The following is an 18997-nucleotide window of genomic DNA, read 5'->3' as shown; positions in this document are numbered from 1 at the left end:
CTGTATTTACAGTGAATGTGGGTCTGGTGCTGACGCTAGGTGGGGTATAGGGTCTGTATTCACGGTGAATCTGGGTCCAAGCTGACCGAGTGGGGTATGGAGGCTGTATTCGCAGTGAATCTGGGTCTGAGCATGACCCTTGGTGTTGTAAGGTGGATGTATACCCCGTGAATCTGGGTCTAACCTAACCCTGGATAGGGTATGTGGGCTGTATTCACAGGGAATCTGGATCTGAGCTGTCCCTGCGTGGTGTATGGGGGCTGTATTAACAGTAAATCTGGGTCTGGCCAATTTTGGCTGTGGTATGGGGGTTTTATTCACAGTGAATCCGGGACTGAGCAAACTCTCAGTGGGTATGGAGGCTGTATTCACAGTGAATCTGGGTCTTAGCTGACCCTGGCTGGGGTAACGCGGACGTATTCACAATGAACCTTCGTCTGAAATGACCGTAGCTTGAGTATAGAGGCTGTATTCGCCATGAATCTGGGCCAGGGCTGACCCTGGATGGGGTATGGGGGCTGAACACACAGAGAATCTGGGTCTGAGCTAACCATCGGTGGTTTATGGGAAATGTATTCACATTAAAACTGTTTCGTAGCTGATCCTGGGTGGAATATGGGAGCTGTATTCACAGTGAATCGGCGACTGAGCTGACCCAGGGTGGGGATTGGGGGCTGCATTTGCAGTGAATGTTTGACCTAGCTGACCCAGGATGGGGTATGGGGGATGTATTCACATTGAACTGGGTCTGAACTGACCCTGGGTGTGGTAGGGGGTGATTTCACAGTGAACCTGGGTCTGAGCTGACCCTGGGTGGGGTATGGAGGATGTATTCCAGTGAATCTGGGTCTGTGCTGACGCTAGGTGGGGTATGGGGTCTGTATTCGCAGTGAATCTGGGTCTGAGCTGACCGAGTGGGGTATGGAGGCTGTATTCACAGTAAACTGGGTCTGAGCATGACCCTCGGTGTCGTAAGGTGGATGTATACTCTGTGAATCTGGGTCTAACCTAACCCTGGATAGGGTATGGGGGCTGTATTCACAGGGAATGGGGGCTGTATTAACAGGAAATCTGAGTCTGGCCTATTCTGGCTGGGGTATGGGGGTTTTATTCACAGTGAATCCGGGACTGAGCAAACCCTCAGTGGGTATGGTGGCTGTATTCACAGTGAATTTGGGTATGAGCTGACCCTGGCTGGTGTAAGGGGGATGTATTCACAATGAATCTTGGTCTGAGATGACCGTAATTTGGGTATAGGGGCTGTATTCGCAGTGAATCAGTGGCTGAGCTGACCCTGAGTGGGGTTTGGGGGCTGTTTTCACAGTGAATATGGGTCCAAGCAGACCCAGGGTAGAGCATGTCGGCTATATTCACAGTGAGTCTGGGTTTAAGCTGACACTGGGTGGGGTATGGGGGCTGAACACACAGAGAATCTGGGTCTGAGCTAACCGTCGGTGGGTTATGGGGGATGTATTCACAGTAAACCTGTTTCTTAGCTGACTATGGGTTGGGTATGAAGGGTGTATTCACAGTGAATCTGGGTTTGAGCTGACTCAGGTTGGGGAATGGTGGCTATACTCACAGTGAATCTGGGTCTGAGCTGACGGTAGGTGGGTTATGGGGGCTGTATTCGTGGTGAATCTGGGTCTGAGCTGACCCTGGATGGGGTATGGGGGCTGTATTCGCAGTGAATCTGTGTCTGACCTCACCCTGGATGGGGAATGGGGGCTGTACACACAGGGAATCTGGGTCTGAGCTAACCGTTGGTGGGTTATAGTCATAGAGATGTACAGCATGTAAACAGACCCTTCGGTCCAACCCGTCCATGCCGAACAGATATCCCAACCCAATCTAGCCCCACATGCCAGCGCCTGGCCCATATCCCTCCAAACCCTTCCTATTCATTTACCCATCCAAATGCCTCTTAAATGTTGCAATTGTACCAGCCTCCACCACATCCTCTGGCAGCTCATTCCATACACGTACCACCCTCTGCGTGAAAAAGTTGCCCTTTAGGTCTCTTTTATATCTTTCCCCTCTCAGCCTAAACCTATGCCCTCTCGTTCTGGACTCCCCGACCTCAGGGAAAAGACTTTGTCTATTTATCCTATCCATGCCCCTTATAATTTTGTAAACCTCTATAAGGTCACCCCTCAGCCTCCGACGCTCCAGGGAAAACAGCCCCAGCCTGTTCAGTCTCTCCCTGAAGCTCAGATCCTCCAACCCTGGCAACACCCTTGTAAATCTTTTCTGAACCCTTTCAAGTTTCGCAACATCTTTCCGATAGGAAGGAGACCAGAATTGCATGCAATATTCCAACAGTGGCCGAACCAATGTATAGCCACAACATGACCTCCCAACTCCTGTACTCAATACTCTGATCAACAAAGGAAAGCATGCCAAGTGCCTTCTTCACTATACTATCTACCTGCGACTCCACGTTCAAGGAGCAATGAACCTGCACTCCAAGGTGTCTTTGTTCAGCAGCACTCCCTAGGACCTTCCCATTATGTATAAATCCTGTTAAGATTTGCTTTCCCAAAATGCAGCACCTTGCATTTATCTGAATTAAACTCCATCTGCCACTTCTCAGCCCATTGGCCCATCTGGTCCAGATTCTGTTGTAATCTGAGGTAACCCTCTTCGCTGTCCACTACACCTCCAATTTTGGTGTCATCTGCAGATTTACTAACTGTACCTTTTATGCTCGCATCCAAATCATTTATGTAAATGACAAAAAGTAGAGGGCCCAGCACCGATCCTTGTGGCACTCCACTGGTCACAGGCCTCCAGTCTGAAAAACAACCCTCCACCACCACCCTCTGTCTTCTACCTTTGAGCCAGTTCTATACCAAATGGTTAGTTCTCCCTGTATTCCATGAGATCTAACCTTGCCAATCAGTCTCCCATGGGGAACATTGTCGAACACCTTACTGAAGACCATATAGATCACATCTACTGCTCTGCCCTCATCAATCTTCTTTGTTACTTCTTCAAAAAACTCAATCAAGTTTGTGAGACATCATTTCCCACGCACAAAGCCATGTTGACTATCCCGAATCAGTCCTTGCCTTTCCAAATACATGTACATCCTGTCCCTCAAGATTCCCTCCAACAACTTGCCCACCACCGAGGTCAGGCTCACCGGTCTATAGTTTCCTGGCTTGTCTTTACCGCCCTTCTTAAACAGTGGCACCACATTTGCCAACCTCCAATCTTCCAACAACTCACCTGTGCTACCGATGATACAAATATTTCAGCAAGAGGCCCAGCAATCACTTTTCTAGCTTCCCGCAGAGTTCTTGAGTGCACCTGATCAGGTCCTGGGGATTTATCCATCTTTAACCATTTCAAGACATCCAGCACTTCCTTCTCTGTAATCTGGACATTTTGCAAGATGTCACCATCTATTTCCCTGCAGTCTATATCTTCCATATCCTTTTCCACAGTAAATACTGATGCAAAATATCCGTTTAGTGTCTTCCCCATTTTCTGTGGCTCCACACAAAGGTTGCCTTGCTGATCTTTGAGGGGCCCTATTCTCTCCCTAGTTACCCTTTTGTCCTTAATATATTTGTAAAACCCCTTTGGATTCTCCTTCATTCTATTTGCCAAAGCTATGTCATGTCCCTCCTGATTTCCCTCTTAAGTATATTCCTACCTCTTTTATACTCTTCTAAGGATTCACTCGATCTGTCCTGTCTGTACCTGACATATGCTTCCTTCTTTTTCTTAACCAAACCCTCAATTTCTGTAGTCATTCAGCATTCCCTATAACTACCAGTCTTCCCTTTTACCCTGACAGGAATATACTTTCTCTGGATTTTTGTTACCTCATTTCTGAAGGCTTCCCATTTTCCAGCTGTCCCTATAGCTGCGAACATCTGCCTCCAATCAGCTTTTGAAAGTTCTTGCCTAATACCGTCAAAATTGGCCTTTCTCCAATTTAGAACTTCAACTTTTAGATCTGGTCTATCGTTTTCCATCACTATTTTAAAACGAATAGAATTATGATCGCTGGCCCCAAAGTGCTCCCCCACTGACACCTCAGTCACCTGCCCTCCCTTATTTCCCAAGACTAGCTCAAGTTTTGCACCTTCTCTAGTAGGTACATCCACATACAGAATCAGAAAATTGTCTTGAACATACTTAAGAAATTCCTCTCCATCTAAACCTTTAACTCTATGGCAGTCCCAGTCGATGTTTGGAAAGTTAAAATCCCCTACCATAACTACCTTATTATTCTTACTGAGATCTCCTTACAAGTTTGTTTCTCAATTTCCCTCTGATTGTTGGGGGATCTGTAATACAATCCCAATAAGGTGATCATCCCTTTCTTATTTCTCAGTTCCACCCAAATAACTTTTCTGGATGTATTTCTGGGAATATCCTCCCTCAGCACAGCTGTAATGCTATCCCTTATCAAAAATGACACTCCCCCTCCTTACTTGCCTCCCTTTCTATCCTTCCTGTAGCATTTGTATCCTGGAACATTCAGCTGCCAGTCCTGCTCATCCCTGAGTCATGTTTCTGTAATTGCTATGATGTCCAAGTCCCATGTTCCTAACCATGCCCTGAGTTCATCTGCCTACCCTGTTAGACCCCTTGCATTGAAATAAGTGCAGTTTAGTTTACAAGTCTTACCTTGTCCCTGCCTGCCCTGACTGTTTGACTCACTTCTGTTCTCAGCTGTACCCGTCTCAGATCGATCTCTTTCCTTATGGTAGATGTATTCACAGTAAACGTGTTTCTTTGCTGACCCTGCGTGGGAAATACGGGCTGTACTCACCTTGAGTTTGGGTCTGAGCTTTCCCCTGGGGGGCATACGGTGGCTGAATTCACAGTGAATCTGGGTATGAGGTGATGTTAGGTGGCGTATGGGGTCTGTATTCGCGGTGAATCTGGTTCTGAGCTGACCCTGGGTGTGATAGGGGGATGTATACTCTGTGAATCTGAGTCAGACCTACCCCTGGATGGGATATGGGGGCTGTATTCACAGGGAATCTGGGTCTAAGCTGGCTCTGCGTGGTGTATGATGGCTGTATTCAGAGTAAATTTGGGTCTGACCAATCCTGGCTGGGTATGGGGGTTGTTTTCACAGTGAATCTGGGACTGAACTAACCCTCAGTGGGTATGGGGACTGTATTCACAGCGAATCTGGGTCTGAGCTGACCCTGAGTGGGGTATGGGGGCTGTTTTCACAGTGAATGAGGATCTGAGCTGACACTGGGTGGGGTATGGAAGCTGTATTCACTGTGAATCTAGGTCTCAGCTGATGCTGGTTGGGATAAGGGGGATGTATTCACAATTAATCTTGGTCTGAGATGACTGTAGGTTGGGTATAGGGGCTGTATTTGCAGTGAATCTGTGACTGTACTGACCCTGGATGGGGTATGGGGGCTGAACATACATGGAAACTGGGTCTGAGCTAACCATCGGTGGGTTGTGGAGGATGTATTCACAGTAAACCTGTTTCTTAGCTAACTCTGGGTTGAGTGTGAAGGCTGTATTCACAGTGAATCTGGGTCAGAGATGATCCTGAGTGGGATTTGGTGTCTGTATGCACAGAGAATCTGGATCTCAGCTGACCCAGGATGGGGTAGGGAGGCTGAATTCACAGTGAATCTGGGTCTGAGCTGAACCTGGCTGGGGTATGGGGGATGTATTCGCAGTGAATCTGTGGCTGAGCTGACCCTGGATTGGGTATGGGGGCTGAACACACAGGGAATCTGGGTCTGAGCTAACCGTCGGTGGGTTATGGGGGATGTATTTACAGTAAACCTGTTTCTTAGCTGACCCTGGGTAAGAAATACGGGCTGTATTCACGTTGAGTCTGGGTCTGAGCTTTCCCCTGGTAGTCGTATGATCGCTGTAATTGCAGTGAATATGGGTCTGAGCTGACGGTAGGTGGGGTATGGGGTCTGTATCCACAGTGAATCTGGGTCTGAGCTAAGCGTCAGTGGGTTATGGTGGATGTATTCACAGTAAACCTGTTTCTTAGCTGACCCATGGTAAGAAATACGGGCTGTATTCACGTTGAGTCTGGGTCTAAGCTTTCCTATGGCTGGTGTATGATGGCTGTATTTACAGTGAATCTAGGTCTGTGCTGACGCTAGGTGGGATATGGGGTCTGTTTTCGCGGTGAATCTGGGTCTGAGCTGACCCTGTGTGGGGTATGAGGGCTGTGTTCACAGTAAATCTGGGTCTGAGCATAACCCTTGGTGTCCTAGGTGGATGTATATCCCATGAATCTGGGTCTGACATAACCCTGGATGGGGTTTGGGGGCTGTATTCACTGGGAATCTGGATCTGAGTTGACCCTGTGTGGTGTATGGGGTTTGTATTCACAGTAAATCTGGGTCTGACCAATCCTGGCTAGTGTATGGGGGCTGTATTCACAGTGAATCCAGGACTGAGATGACCCTCAGTGGTAATGGGGACTGTATTCACAGTGAATCTGGGTCTGAGCTGATCCTGAGCGGGGTATGGGGTCTGTTTTCGCGGTGAATTGGGGTCTGAGCTGATCCTGAGTGGGGTATGGAGGCTGTATTCACAGTGAATCCGGGACTGAGCTGACCTTCAGTGGTAATAGGGGCTGCATTCACAGGGAATCTGGGTCTGAGCTGACCCTCAGTGGTAATGGGGGCTGTATTCACAGTGAATCTGGGTCTGAGCTGATCCTGAGTAGGGTATGGAGGCTGTATTCACAGTGAGTCTGGGTCTATGCTGACACTGGGAGGGGTATGGAAGCTGTATTCACTGTGAATCTGGGTCTCAGCTGACGCTGGTCGGGGTAAGGGGGATGTATTCACAATGAATCTTTGTCTGAGATGACCGTAGGTTGGGTATAGGGGCTGTATTCGCAGTGAATCTGTGACTGAGCTGACCCTGAATGGAGAATGGGGGCTGAACACACAGAGAATCTGGGTCTGAGCTAACCGTCGGTGGGTTATGGGGGCTGTATTCACAGAAAACCTGTTTCTTAGCTTTCTCTGGGTTGGGTATGAAGGCTGAATTCACAGTGAGTCTGGGTCTGAGCTGACCCTGAGTGTGGTATGGGGACTGTATTCGCAGTGAATCTGGGTCTGAGCTGACCCTGGGTGGGGATTGGGTGGGGTGTAATCACAGTGAATCTGAGACTGAGCTGATCCTGAGTGGGGTAAGGTGTCTGTATTCAAAGAGAATCTGGATCTGAGCTGACCCAGGGTGAGGTTTTGGGGAATGTATTCATCCTGAAACTGGGTCCCAGCTGACCCTGGGCGTGTATGGTGACTGTATTCACATTGAATCTGGGTCTGACCTAACCCTTTGTCGGGTATGGGGGCTGTATTCCCAGTGAATCTGTGGCTGAGCTGACTCTTGCTGGGGCGAGGGAGCTGTATTCCAGTGGAACTGTGTCTGATCTGACCCTGGGTGTGGTAGGGGGATGATTGCACAGTGAATCTGGTTCTGAGCTGACCTTGCGTGGTGTATGGGGGCTGTATTCCCAGTGAATCTGTGTCTGAGCTAACGCTGGGTTGGGGTATGGGGCTAAACTCACAGGGAATCTGGGTCTGAGCTAACCGTTGGTGGGTTATGGTGAATGTATTCATAGTAAATCTGTTTCTTTGCTAAAAATGTGTTGCTGGAAAAGCGCAGCACGTCAGGCAGCATCCAAGGAGCAGGAGAATCGATGTTTTGGGCATGAGCCCTTCTTCAGGAATGAGGAAAGTGTGTCCAGCAGGCTAAGATAAAAGGTAGGGAGGAGAGACTTGGGGGAGGGGCGTTGGAAATGCGATAGGTGGAAGGAGGTCAAGGTGAGGGTGATAGGCCGGAGTGGGGGTGGGGGCGGAGAGGTCAGGAAGAAGATTGCAGGTTAGGAAGGTGGTGCTGAGTTCGAGGGTTGGGACTGAGACAAGGTGGGGGGAGGGGAAATGAGGAAACTGGAGAAATCTGAGTTCATTCCTTGTGGTTGGAGGGTTCCTTGGCGGAAGATGAGGCGCTCTTCCTCCAGCCGTCGTGTTGCTATGGTGTGGCGATGAAGGAGTCCAAGGACCTGCATGTCCTGCCTCTTCGTAGGATATGTGGAACAGTCCATCTTTCGCAGCTACACTGGCACCACACCCCACCTTTTCCTCCGCTACATCGATGACTGTATCGGCGCTGCCTTGTGCTCCCACGAGGAGGTTGAACAGTTCATTCACTTTACCAACATCTTCCACCCCGACCTCACATTTACCTGGACCGTCTCAAACTCCTCCCTCCTGTTCCTAGACCTCTCCATTTCTATCTCGGGCGACCAAATCAACACAGACATTTACTATAAACCAACTGACTCCCACAGCTACCTAGACTACACCTCCTCCCACCCTGCGCCCAGTAAAAATGCTATCCCATATTCCCAATTCCTTCGTCTCTGCCGCATCTGCTCCCAGGAGGACCAGTTCCAATACCGTACAACCCAGATAGCCTCTTTCTTCAAGGACCGCAATTTCCCCTCCAGACATGATCAACGATGCTCTCCATTGCATCTCCCCCACTTCCCGCTCCTCCGCCCTTGAGCCTCGCCCCTCCAATCGCCACCAGGACAGAACCCCACTGGTCCTCACCTACCACCCCACCAACCAATTCTCTGTTGTCATTTCCGCCACCTCCAAACGGACCCACCACCACGGATATATTTTCCTTCCCTCCCCTATCAGCATTCCGAAATGACCACTCCCTCCGTGACTCCCTCGTCAGGTCCACACCCCCCACCAACCCAACCTCCACACCCGGCACCTTCCCCTGCAATCGCAAGAAATGCAAAACTTGCGCCCACACCTTCCCCTTACTTCCCTCCAAGGCCCCAAGGGATCCTTCCATATCTGCCACAAATTCACCTGCACCTCCACACACATCATTTATTGCATCCGCTGCACCTGATGTGGCCTCCTCTATATTGGGGAGACAGACCGCCGACTTGCGGAACGTTTCAGAGAACACCTCTGGGACACCCGGACCAACCAACCCAACCAGCCGGCCACCTCCAAACGGACCCCACACCTCCACACACATCATTTATTGCATCCGCTGCACCCGATGTGGCCTCCTCTATATTGGAGAGACAGGCCGCCTACTTGTGGAACACCTCTGGGACACCCGGACCAACCAACTCAACCACCCCGTGGCTCAACACTTCAACTCCCCCTCCTACTCCACCAAGGACATGCAGGTCCTTGGACTCCTCCATCGCCAGACCATAGCAACACGACGGTTGGAGGAAGAACGCCTCAGCTTCCGCCTAGGAACCCTCCAACACAAGGGATGAACTCAGATTTCTCCAGTTTCCTCATTTCCCCTCCCCCCACCTTGTCTCAGTCAAATCCCTCGAACTCAGCACCACCTTCCTAACCTGCAATCTTCTTCCTGACCTCTCCGCCCCCACCCCACTCCAGCCTATCACCCTCACCTTGACCTCCTTCCACCTATCGCATTTCCAACGCCCCTCCCCCAAGTCCCTCCTTTTATCTTAGCCTGCTGGACACACTTTCCTCATTCCTGAAGAAGGGCTCATGCCCGAAACATCGATTCTCCTGCTCCTTGGATGCTGCCTGACGTGCTGCGCTTTTCCAGCAACACATTTTCAGCTGCATGGGAATGTTGTAGTAATTATCTGTTCTTATGGATGTGTGCCTGTGTGTTTGGGGAGCAAGCGTTTCTTGTGTTTTATATTGCATTTTTGTAAGTGATTCGGAACATATCATCTGTCATTTCAGTTTCAATTATTTCAATAAATCTCTGATTACAGGGACACATCTGAAATGAGACTCTATCCTCAGTCAAACTGGTAACTTTGCCTTAAGGCTGATGTGTAATTGGTTTGTTTTCCTTCCTCACAGTTAACGTAGTGACGATCTACGTCCTGCTTTATAAAGATTGTGGATTATCTCCGTGTGTCAGACGTTACCTGGGGGCCATGGCACTGGCGGATCTACTGGTCATTATCCTCGACCTGATATTGAGACATATTCCAATTATTTATCTGGAACAATTTTATTTCCTATTCTCTATCCCTGTGTGTAACATCCACGCTGTTCTGCTTTATGCAGCCACTGACTGTTCTGTCTGGTTCACTGTCACTTTCACCTTTGATCGATTTGTGGCCATTTGTTGCCAGAATCTGAAAAGTAAATATTGCAGTGAGAAAACGGCGGCTGTGGTTCTGGGAACAGTGACTGTGCTGAGCTGTTTAAAGAACATTTTCTGGTATTTTATGCTCAAAGGTCGGTATACACTCAGGAATGTCCCCTGGTTCTGTGACATAACAGTGGGCGCTCGTTCCTCTCTTGTCTGGGCCATTATCGAATTCCTCCACTACATTCTAACTCCGGCTCTCCCATTTCTCCTGATTCTGCTGCTCAATATTTGCAGCATCAGACACATTTTAGTGACCAGCAGAGTCCGCAGGAGACTCCAGGCTCACACCAATGGGAAAAATCCGTGTGACACAGAAGTGCAAAATCGAAAAAAATCTGTCATTTTATTATTTGTTATCTCGGCGAATTTCATCCTGTTATGGTCAATGTTCATGGTATATTCTATATGGTACCGGATGACATGGATCGGGTATTACACTGTGCATCTACGTATGTTGGTGCGGCAATCGGGCTTTGTGCTGCAGCTCCTCAGTTGCTGCACAAACACCGCGATTTATGTAATAACCCAGACTAAGTTCAGACAGCAGCTGAAGAATGTGCTAAAATATCCCTTTACTCAAATTCATCAATCAATCAAATTCACTCATTAATCAATCTATTCAGGATTTTCTCATTTCAGTTCATTTGCTTTAGCCAACATAGTAACAGACTGGGAGTAGTGCTGGCCTGTCTGTCCTTATCCCATAGGTAATGGGGCACATTCCAATGCTTTGGACAGCTCAGGCACCATTCCACTTCCTGTGTAATCTGTGTAATGGAATCTGGAACTTCAATTTGTAAACAATAAAAATGTTCATTAAAAAATGTCAAGCATCTGAACTAACTGTATATTGTTTGTCTTTATGTGGAAGAAACTGAGCTGGAGAGAGACAGACCTGATCCTCAGGGAAGGAAAGGAGACTGGGCCGAGGTCAGCAATTGGGGTTAAGTCACTTTGCTTTCAGCTCTGGGTCACCACTCAGGCCTGGCCACGACAGAATTCATCTCTATTCCTTTCTTCCTCACCATAACTCCCTAGGACTCTCAAAATGTCCCTCTGAAGTTATTGCACCGAGGCCAGTATCCCATTACCAAGCGACTCCTGATTTCCATGTGCATAGTACCATGGCTGTGGCCAGCCAGCTCAGAGTCAGTCCCCGAACTGAGCAGATTCTAAATCCCCTGTTTAAGTAGAAATATTTTTCTCAAAGTGCAGGGACTCAGTGAGCCTATTGTGCAAATAATTTTACTCAATACTTACACCACCAGGAAAAACAGCCATGTGACCAAAGAACCAATAACAAGCAAAAGCCAGTAATTGCAAAGCTGATATGAAAAAAAACTGAAGTGGATGATAGGGATTAAACCAAAATAGAATTGGAGGGGAAAATAAAGCACACCACTATCCGCGGTGCCCACCTCTCCCTAAAGGCATTCAGAGCATTAGTGGTCACTACCTGCTCCTTCTTCAGGGAAACCTGCAGTCATTTGAAATGATTCCCCTCCATGGCCGGCTGCCTGGACCTGTTTATACCCGGCCTGGCCAGGTCCAAGAGCACACTCACAAGGAGACCTTCTGACCTGCCCTCATTTCTCCGCAGTGGATGCCCAACGTTCAGGAGTATGGGGCTGAAGTGCAAACACAAACAAAGCAAAGGTTGTTCAGGTAACTGAAAAGGGAGTGCAAACATCCACAACCAATATACACAGGGTCCACAACGCTGCAGAACAAACAGGTGGGCTGAGAGTCCGTGGACTACCACAACCTACAGTTGTATAGGACTGCGATGCAGAACACTATCAACTCCAGGTCCCCAGTGAAAGAGGGAGAACTCCGGTGGAGAGAGCCCTCTGCTGCCCGAAATGTCTATTTTCCTGCTCCTCGGATGCTGCCTGACCTTCTGTGTTTTTCTAGCACTGCTCTAATCTTGACTGGGGACCATACTGTCCAGCAGCAAATGGGCTGCCAAGGCATGTCCGGCTGATGAAGGAAGGAGCAGAGGCAGTCTGTACATAGCCCGCTATTTTGCCTCCCCAAAAGAAATACAACAGATATTTCAGAGGAGGCTCAGTGTTACTAAGTGGAGGTTGACACCCCTCTGATAATTAAAACTGAAACTCCCAGAGAAGATCACCTGATAAAAGAAGTGGATTAAGTGGTATAAGCTACCTCTCAGACCCCAATCTGTTGTAAGGGAATTGTTAATCAAAACAAAATCCTTTCACCACTCTGCACTGAACAAATATCAATGTATTTATCTAACACCAAAAGTGAACAGATGAACAGAATTTATAACAAAATGAACAACCCTCCCTAACTACCTATTCCTGAATAAAACAAGATTCTAATAGTATACTGCTCCAATAACACAGGCCCCACTTATATAAGCTCAAATAACTAGAAAATAATAAATTAAAACTTGGTCTGTCAATGTTCACACAAAATGTGGCAGTCAGAACTGGACACAATATTCCAAGTGTGGTCTCACCAGGGACTTATAGAGCTGCAGCAAAATCTCGTGGCTCTTAAACTCGATTTCCCCTGTTAATGAAACCCAAAACATCGTATGCTTTCTTATCAACCCTATCCACTTGGGTGGCAACTTTGAGGGATCTATGTACTTGCACACCCATATCCCTCTGTTCCTCCACACTGCCAAGAATCTTGTCTTTAATCCTATATTCAGCATTTGAGTTCAACCTTCCAAAATACATCACTTTGCAGTTATCCAGGTTGAACTCCATCTGCCATTTCTCAGCCCAACTCTGCATTCTGTCTGTGTCGCGCTGCAGCCTGCAGTAGTCCTCTATACTATCAACAACAGTTGTCATCTGCAAATTTACAAACCCATCCCATAACCTCCTCATCCAAGTCATTTATAAAAACTACAAAGAGCAGAGGCCCAAGAACAGAGCCCTGCAGGACCCCACTCAACACTGACCTCCAGGCAGAACACTTTCCATCTACAACCACTTTCTGCCTCCTGTCAGCCAGCCAATTCTGAATCCAAATAGCCAAATCTCCCTGTATCCCATCATTCCTGACTTTATGAATGAGCCTACCTTGGGGAACCTTATCAAATGCCTTGCTGAAGTCCATTTACACCACATCCACTGCTCGACCTTTGTTGACCTGTCTCGTCATTTCCTCAAAGAACTCAATAAGATTTGTGAGGCATGACCTGCCCCTCACAAAGCCATGCTGACTGCCTTTAATCACACTATCCTTTGTCAAATTGTCATAAATCCTGACCCTCAGAATTCTTTCCACAACGCTGCTGACCACAAACGTAAGACTGCCAGATGGTCCGAATGGTCTCCTGGTGGAGGGGCCCAGGCAGCAACAGTCCCAGGATCTGGCAGTGGCAGTGACAGCAAGACCATAGGGCCTTGTAACAACACAAGTTTGTGGATTGGATCCAGGCAACAACAACAGTCCCAGTTCTTAAATGGGCCCATGGCAACAGCAGGAGGAGAACTAGGGAGGATCAGGCAGCAATAGATCAACAGGAGCTCAGGCCGGAGCAGCAGCAGATCCAGAAGGGGCCAAGTGGCAGCAGCAGGTCCTGGTGAGGGGTGGCTCCCTCTGAGAGCAGCAGGTCCGGAGGGAGTTGTTTGGGGGGGGGGGGGGCTCCATCTGACAGCAGCAGATCCGGGGGGGGGGGGGGGGGGGGAGGGGGGGGAGGGGGAGGGATCCAGGCAATAAACGCTGTAGTAACAATAATCATGGCAAAACACTCACAACAGAGTCAGTGTCTCTGTGCAACAGGCAACTTCCTCACAGGATACTGGCCATGCCCAGATTGCACTTAGTCCCCTGAACTAAGGAGATTGTAAATCTCCTGCTTATGTACATTGTTTTTTCTGTAAGCAACATTATTAAACCTCTACCACCAGGAAAATCACCCATCTGGCCATGGAACCAGTAACAGGCAGAGCCCCATCGGGGCATTGCTCACATGAAAGAAAGTGTAAGGGGAAGGGTAGGGACTGAATCAAAATGGAATTGAAAGTAAAAATAATGCAGTGCAATACCAGTGCCCCCACCCCACACCCCAGCATTGCCCACCTCTCCCTAAAGGCATTGAGGGTGTTGGTGGACACTGCGTGCTCTTTCACCAGGGACACCCGGGCTTGAACATGGCTGTGGAAGAGAGGCAGACAGTTGGAAATAATGCTCCCCTCCATGGCCCACTGCCTGGACCTGTTAATGGCTACCCTGGCCAGGCCCAGGAGCAGACTGATGAGGAGATCCTCTATCCTGTCTGCACTCCTCTGCACTGTATGCCCAAAGGTCAGGAGCGTGGGGCTGAAGTGCAACCAAACGCCGAGGAGAAGGTCTTTGAGACAACTGAGAAGGGAGTGCAGATGCCAACACCCAATATATGCACGGTTTACAAACTCCACAACACAGCTAAAAGAAATGTTCGGTTGGGAGGCTGGGAACCAGCGCAATCTGTGGTGATATGGGAAAGCTGTGTACATTTCCATGGCACAAGATTGTTATTTTAATTCATTTTTGGTGTATCAAAAACACAAAAAAACCTTTTAAAAAAGTGTGTGGTTTTATTTTTCAGAGTTCTGTTAATGGATCTTTTGGAGATGCTCAGTTAGTTTGTTCAAATTATACTTGTAGAAGGAGAGATATTCTAATTTTCTCTAAAATGGGAGGGGGGGGGACACGATGACCTAATGGCATTCTCGCTAGATGAGTGATCTGGAGACCTGGGTACTGCTCTGGGGACCTGCCATCGAATCCCACCCCATCAGTATTTGAATTCAATGAAATTTGGAATGAAGAGTCTAATGATAACTGTGAAATGATTGTCAGCATAAGGTTCATTAATGTCAGATGGGAAGGAAACTGCCATCCTTACCTGTTCTGGTCTGCCTATGGCTCCCAACTCACAGCAATGTGGTTGACTCTCAACTGACCTCTGGGCAATGAATGCTGACCTACCAGTGATGCTCAAATATTATGAATGAATAAACAAAAAAACATTTTATTAAAATTGCAGAGAAGAGTTCTTTTTAAATAAAGTTGCGTTTACAGAGTTTTTCAAATCAAAAAGGATTGATCGCTTTGAACAAAGAACAAAGAAAATTTACAGCCCAGGAACAGGCCGTTGGGCCTCCAAGCCTGAGCCGATCCAAATTTACTGTCTAAACCTGTCGCCCAATTCCTAGGCATCTGTATCCCTCTGCCCCCCATCTACTCACACATCTGTCAAGATGCATCTTAAATGAATCTACCGTGCCTGCCTCTACCACCTCTGCTGGCATCACGTTCCAGGCACCTACCACCCTCTGTGAAAAGTACTTGCCGTGTATATCCCCCTTAAACTTCCTATGGCTCACCTTGAAAGCGTGACCTCTCCTTCACCCTTGGAAAAAGCTTATTTCTATCTACCCTGTCTGTACCCTTCATGATTTTGTAAACCTCAATCAGGTTCCCCCTCAATCTCCTTTTTTCTACTGAAAATAAACTTAACCTACTCAACCTCTCTTCATAGCTAGCACCTTCCATATCAGGCAACATCCTCGTAAATCTCTCCATAGCGTCCACATCCTTTTGGTAATGTGGTGAACAGAACTGTAGTCAGTATTCCAAATGCGGCCGAACCAATGTCTTGTACAATTTTAATATGACCTGCCAGCCTTTATACTCAATATCCCGTCCGATGAAGGCAAGCATACTATATGCCTTCTTGATCACTCTATCCACCTGTGCAGCAACCTTCAGGGTACAATGGACCTGCACTCCCGGATCTCTCTGCTCATCAACTTTTCCCAAGGCTCTTCCTTTTACAGTATAATTCGCTCGAGAATTAGACTCACTTAAATGCATCACCTCACATTTGTCTGGATTGAACTCCATCTGCCACTTTTCTGCCCAACTCTCCAGTCTAGCTATATCCTCCTGTATTCTTTGACAGTCCCTTATGCTTTCTGCTACTCCACCAATCTTTGTGTCATCTGCAAACTTGCTGATCATACCAACAGTGCCCTCTTCCAGATCATTTATGTATATCACAAACAACAGTGGCCCCCTGTGGAACACCACTGATCAACTTCCTCCATTTTGAGAAACTCCCTTCAACGACTACTCTCTGTCTCTTATTGCTCAACCAGTTCTTTATCCACCTAGCTAGAACACCCTACACACCACGTGACTTCACTTTCTGTAGTAGTTTACCATGGGGAACCTTATCAAATGCCTTACTAAAGTCCATGTATATGACATCAACAGCCCTTCCTTCATCCATCAACTTGGTCACTTCCTCAAAGAACTCTGTTAAGTTGGTAAGGCACGATCTCCCCCGCACAAAACCATGTTGCCTATCACTGATAAGCCCATTCTTTTCTCAATATAAATAGATCCTATCCCTCAGTACCCTCTCCAGCAACCATTGACGTCAGGCTCACTAGTCTGCAGTTACCTGGAACATCCTTACTACCCTTCTTGTACAGGGGGACAACATGAGCAACCTTCCAGTCCTCCGGTACGTCAACTGTGTTTCAGGATGCCACAAAAATATCTGTCAGGGCCCCAGCTATTTCGTCTCTCACCTCCCTCAAGAACCTGGGATAGATGTCATCTGGTCCTGGGGATTTGTCCACCTTAATAACCTCTAGCCTACCCAACCCATCTTCTCTACCTATGTCAACATGAAACAGACTAATGAAACTTCTATCTCTAATCTCAACATTCATCATGTTCCTCTCCTCAGTGAAGATTGATACAAAGTAATCATTCAGAATCTCACCCTTTCTCAGATTCGACACATAGCTTCCTTCATTATCTTTTAGTGGACCAATCCTTTCTCTAGTTACGTCTTGCTTCTTATATAAGAATGCTTTGGGATTCTCCTTAATTCTGCTCAGTGAAGCTATTTCATGACCCCTTTTAGCCCGCTTGATTCCTTGTTTAAGACTGGTTCTACTCTTCCGATATTCCTCCAGGGCCCATTCTGTTCTTAGTTGCCTGGACCTTATGTAAGTTTCCATTTTCCTCTTGGCTAGTTGTATGATTTCTCCTGCCATCCATGGTTCATGAATCTTGCCTTTCCGTGGGCGGCACGGTGGCACAGTGGTTAGCACTGCTGCCTCACAGCGCCTGAGACCCGGGTTCAATTCCCGACTCAGGCGACTGACTGTGTGGAGTTTGCACGTTCTCCCCGTGTCTGCGTGGGTTTCCTCCGGGTGCTCCGGTTTCCTCCCACAGTCCAAATATGTGCAGGTCAGGTGAATTGGCCACGCTAAATTGCCCGTAGTGTTAGGTAAGGGGTAAATGTAGGGGTATGGGTGGGTTGCGCTTCGGCGGGTCGGTGTGGACTTGTTGGGCCGAAGGGCCTGTCTCCACACTGTAAGTAATCTAATCTAATCTATTCTTTGCCTTCAAAGGGACATGCCTATTCTGCACTATCTTTAACCTATCTTTGAACGCGTTCCACATATCAAATGTGGACTTCCCTTCAAATAGCTGTGTCCAATCCACATTTCCCAGCTCCTGCCTAATTATGATATAATTGGCCTTGGCCCAGTTCAGTACTCTTAGGACCACTCTCATCTTTGTCTACGAGTATTCTAAAACTTACAGAATTGTGGTCACTGTTCCCAAAGAAATCTCCCACGTAGATTCTACCACCTGGCCTAGCTCATTCCCCAATACCAGGTCCAATATGGCCTCTTCCCTTGTCGGACTATTGGCATACTGCTCTAGAAAACTCTCCTGGATGCTTCTTACAAATTCTACTCTATCCAGACCTCTGACGCTAAGTGTATTCCAGTCAAAGTTGGGAAAATTAAAATCTCCCATCACCACTACTCTATTGCCTCTACATCTTTCCATAATCTGTTTACCTATTTGTTCTTCTACCTCACGTTGACTGTTGGGAGGTCTGTAATTCAGCCCCAACAATGTAACTGCACCCTTCTTATATCTCAGCTCCACCCATAATGTCTCACTACTCAAGCCCTCCATAGTGTCCTCCTTTAGCACAGCTGTGATATCATCCCTGACAAGCAATGCAACACCCCCCCCCCCCTCTTTTACTTCCCTCCCTATCCCGTCTGCATTGATGGAATTGTACAGTTGGCCCCACAGTCATCAGAGGGAAACTGAGGACCAAATGTGAAGAAAGATCTCAGATAGATGTCAGAATAAAAAAGTTGTGACAGGAGGTAATTTTAAGTTTCCAAACTACCATAGTGTTAAATGGATGATGAAGAATTTATTTAAATGAATACCAGAAATCTTTCTTTACCTGCATGTAAATATTCCTCCTGGAACAGATGGACAAAAGTGTGACCATCTCTTGGGAAATAACTCAGGGGAAGTGACTGAGGGGACAGGAGGGGAATGGTTTGTGTTGGTCATCAAAATTCTACTTGTGTTGGAACAGTTGTGGACAAGAATAAGCTTTCCATAAAACTGAGGTTTTTAATTGGAATAAGGCAAATTTTAATAGTATGAGACGTGAACATTCAAAGGTTGAATCGAGTCGATGGTTTGCAGGTATGTGATAACTAGGAAGCTTTCAAAGTGTGATAATAAGATTTCAGAGTCAATATGTTCTTGTTTGAGTGAAAGGTAAGGCTGGTAGGATTAGAGAATGCTTTGATGAATAAAGATATTGAGATTCTAGACAAGTATAACAAAGTATATATTAGTTATAGACAACTGGGTGCAAATACATCTCTTGGACAGTATAAGGAGTGCAGGGGCATTCTTAACAGGGTGAACAGGAAGGCAAAGAGAGGCTATGAGATAGCTTTGGCAAATAGGTTTACAAATAATCCAAAGAGACTCTACAAGCACATAAGAGAAAAAGAGCAAA

General features: G+C 47.3%; 1 protein-coding gene across 1 annotated transcript; it reads left to right on the top strand.

Moving 5' to 3' along the window:
- Nucleotides 1-9856: 9856 nt before the first annotated feature.
- On the top strand, nt 9857-10989 carry LOC148146263 (neuropeptides capa receptor-like; the record flags this gene model as incomplete). The annotated part of the gene is made up of 1 exon (XM_087998621.1): nt 9857-10989. A coding segment is annotated over one exon (912 nt), but the record flags the coding sequence as incomplete, so codon positions are not given.
- Nucleotides 10990-18997: the final 8008 nt, after the last annotated feature.

The sequence above is a fragment of the Chiloscyllium plagiosum genome, unplaced genomic scaffold (genome assembly GCF_037043375.1).
Source record: "Chiloscyllium plagiosum isolate Xiang-an unplaced genomic scaffold, Cpla_swu_hap1 HiC_scaffold_21, whole genome shotgun sequence".
Lineage (NCBI taxonomy): Eukaryota > Metazoa > Chordata > Chondrichthyes > Orectolobiformes > Hemiscylliidae > Chiloscyllium > Chiloscyllium plagiosum.
Note: the sequence above shows the minus strand (reverse complement) of the source record. Positions and strands in the feature narration are given on the sequence as shown.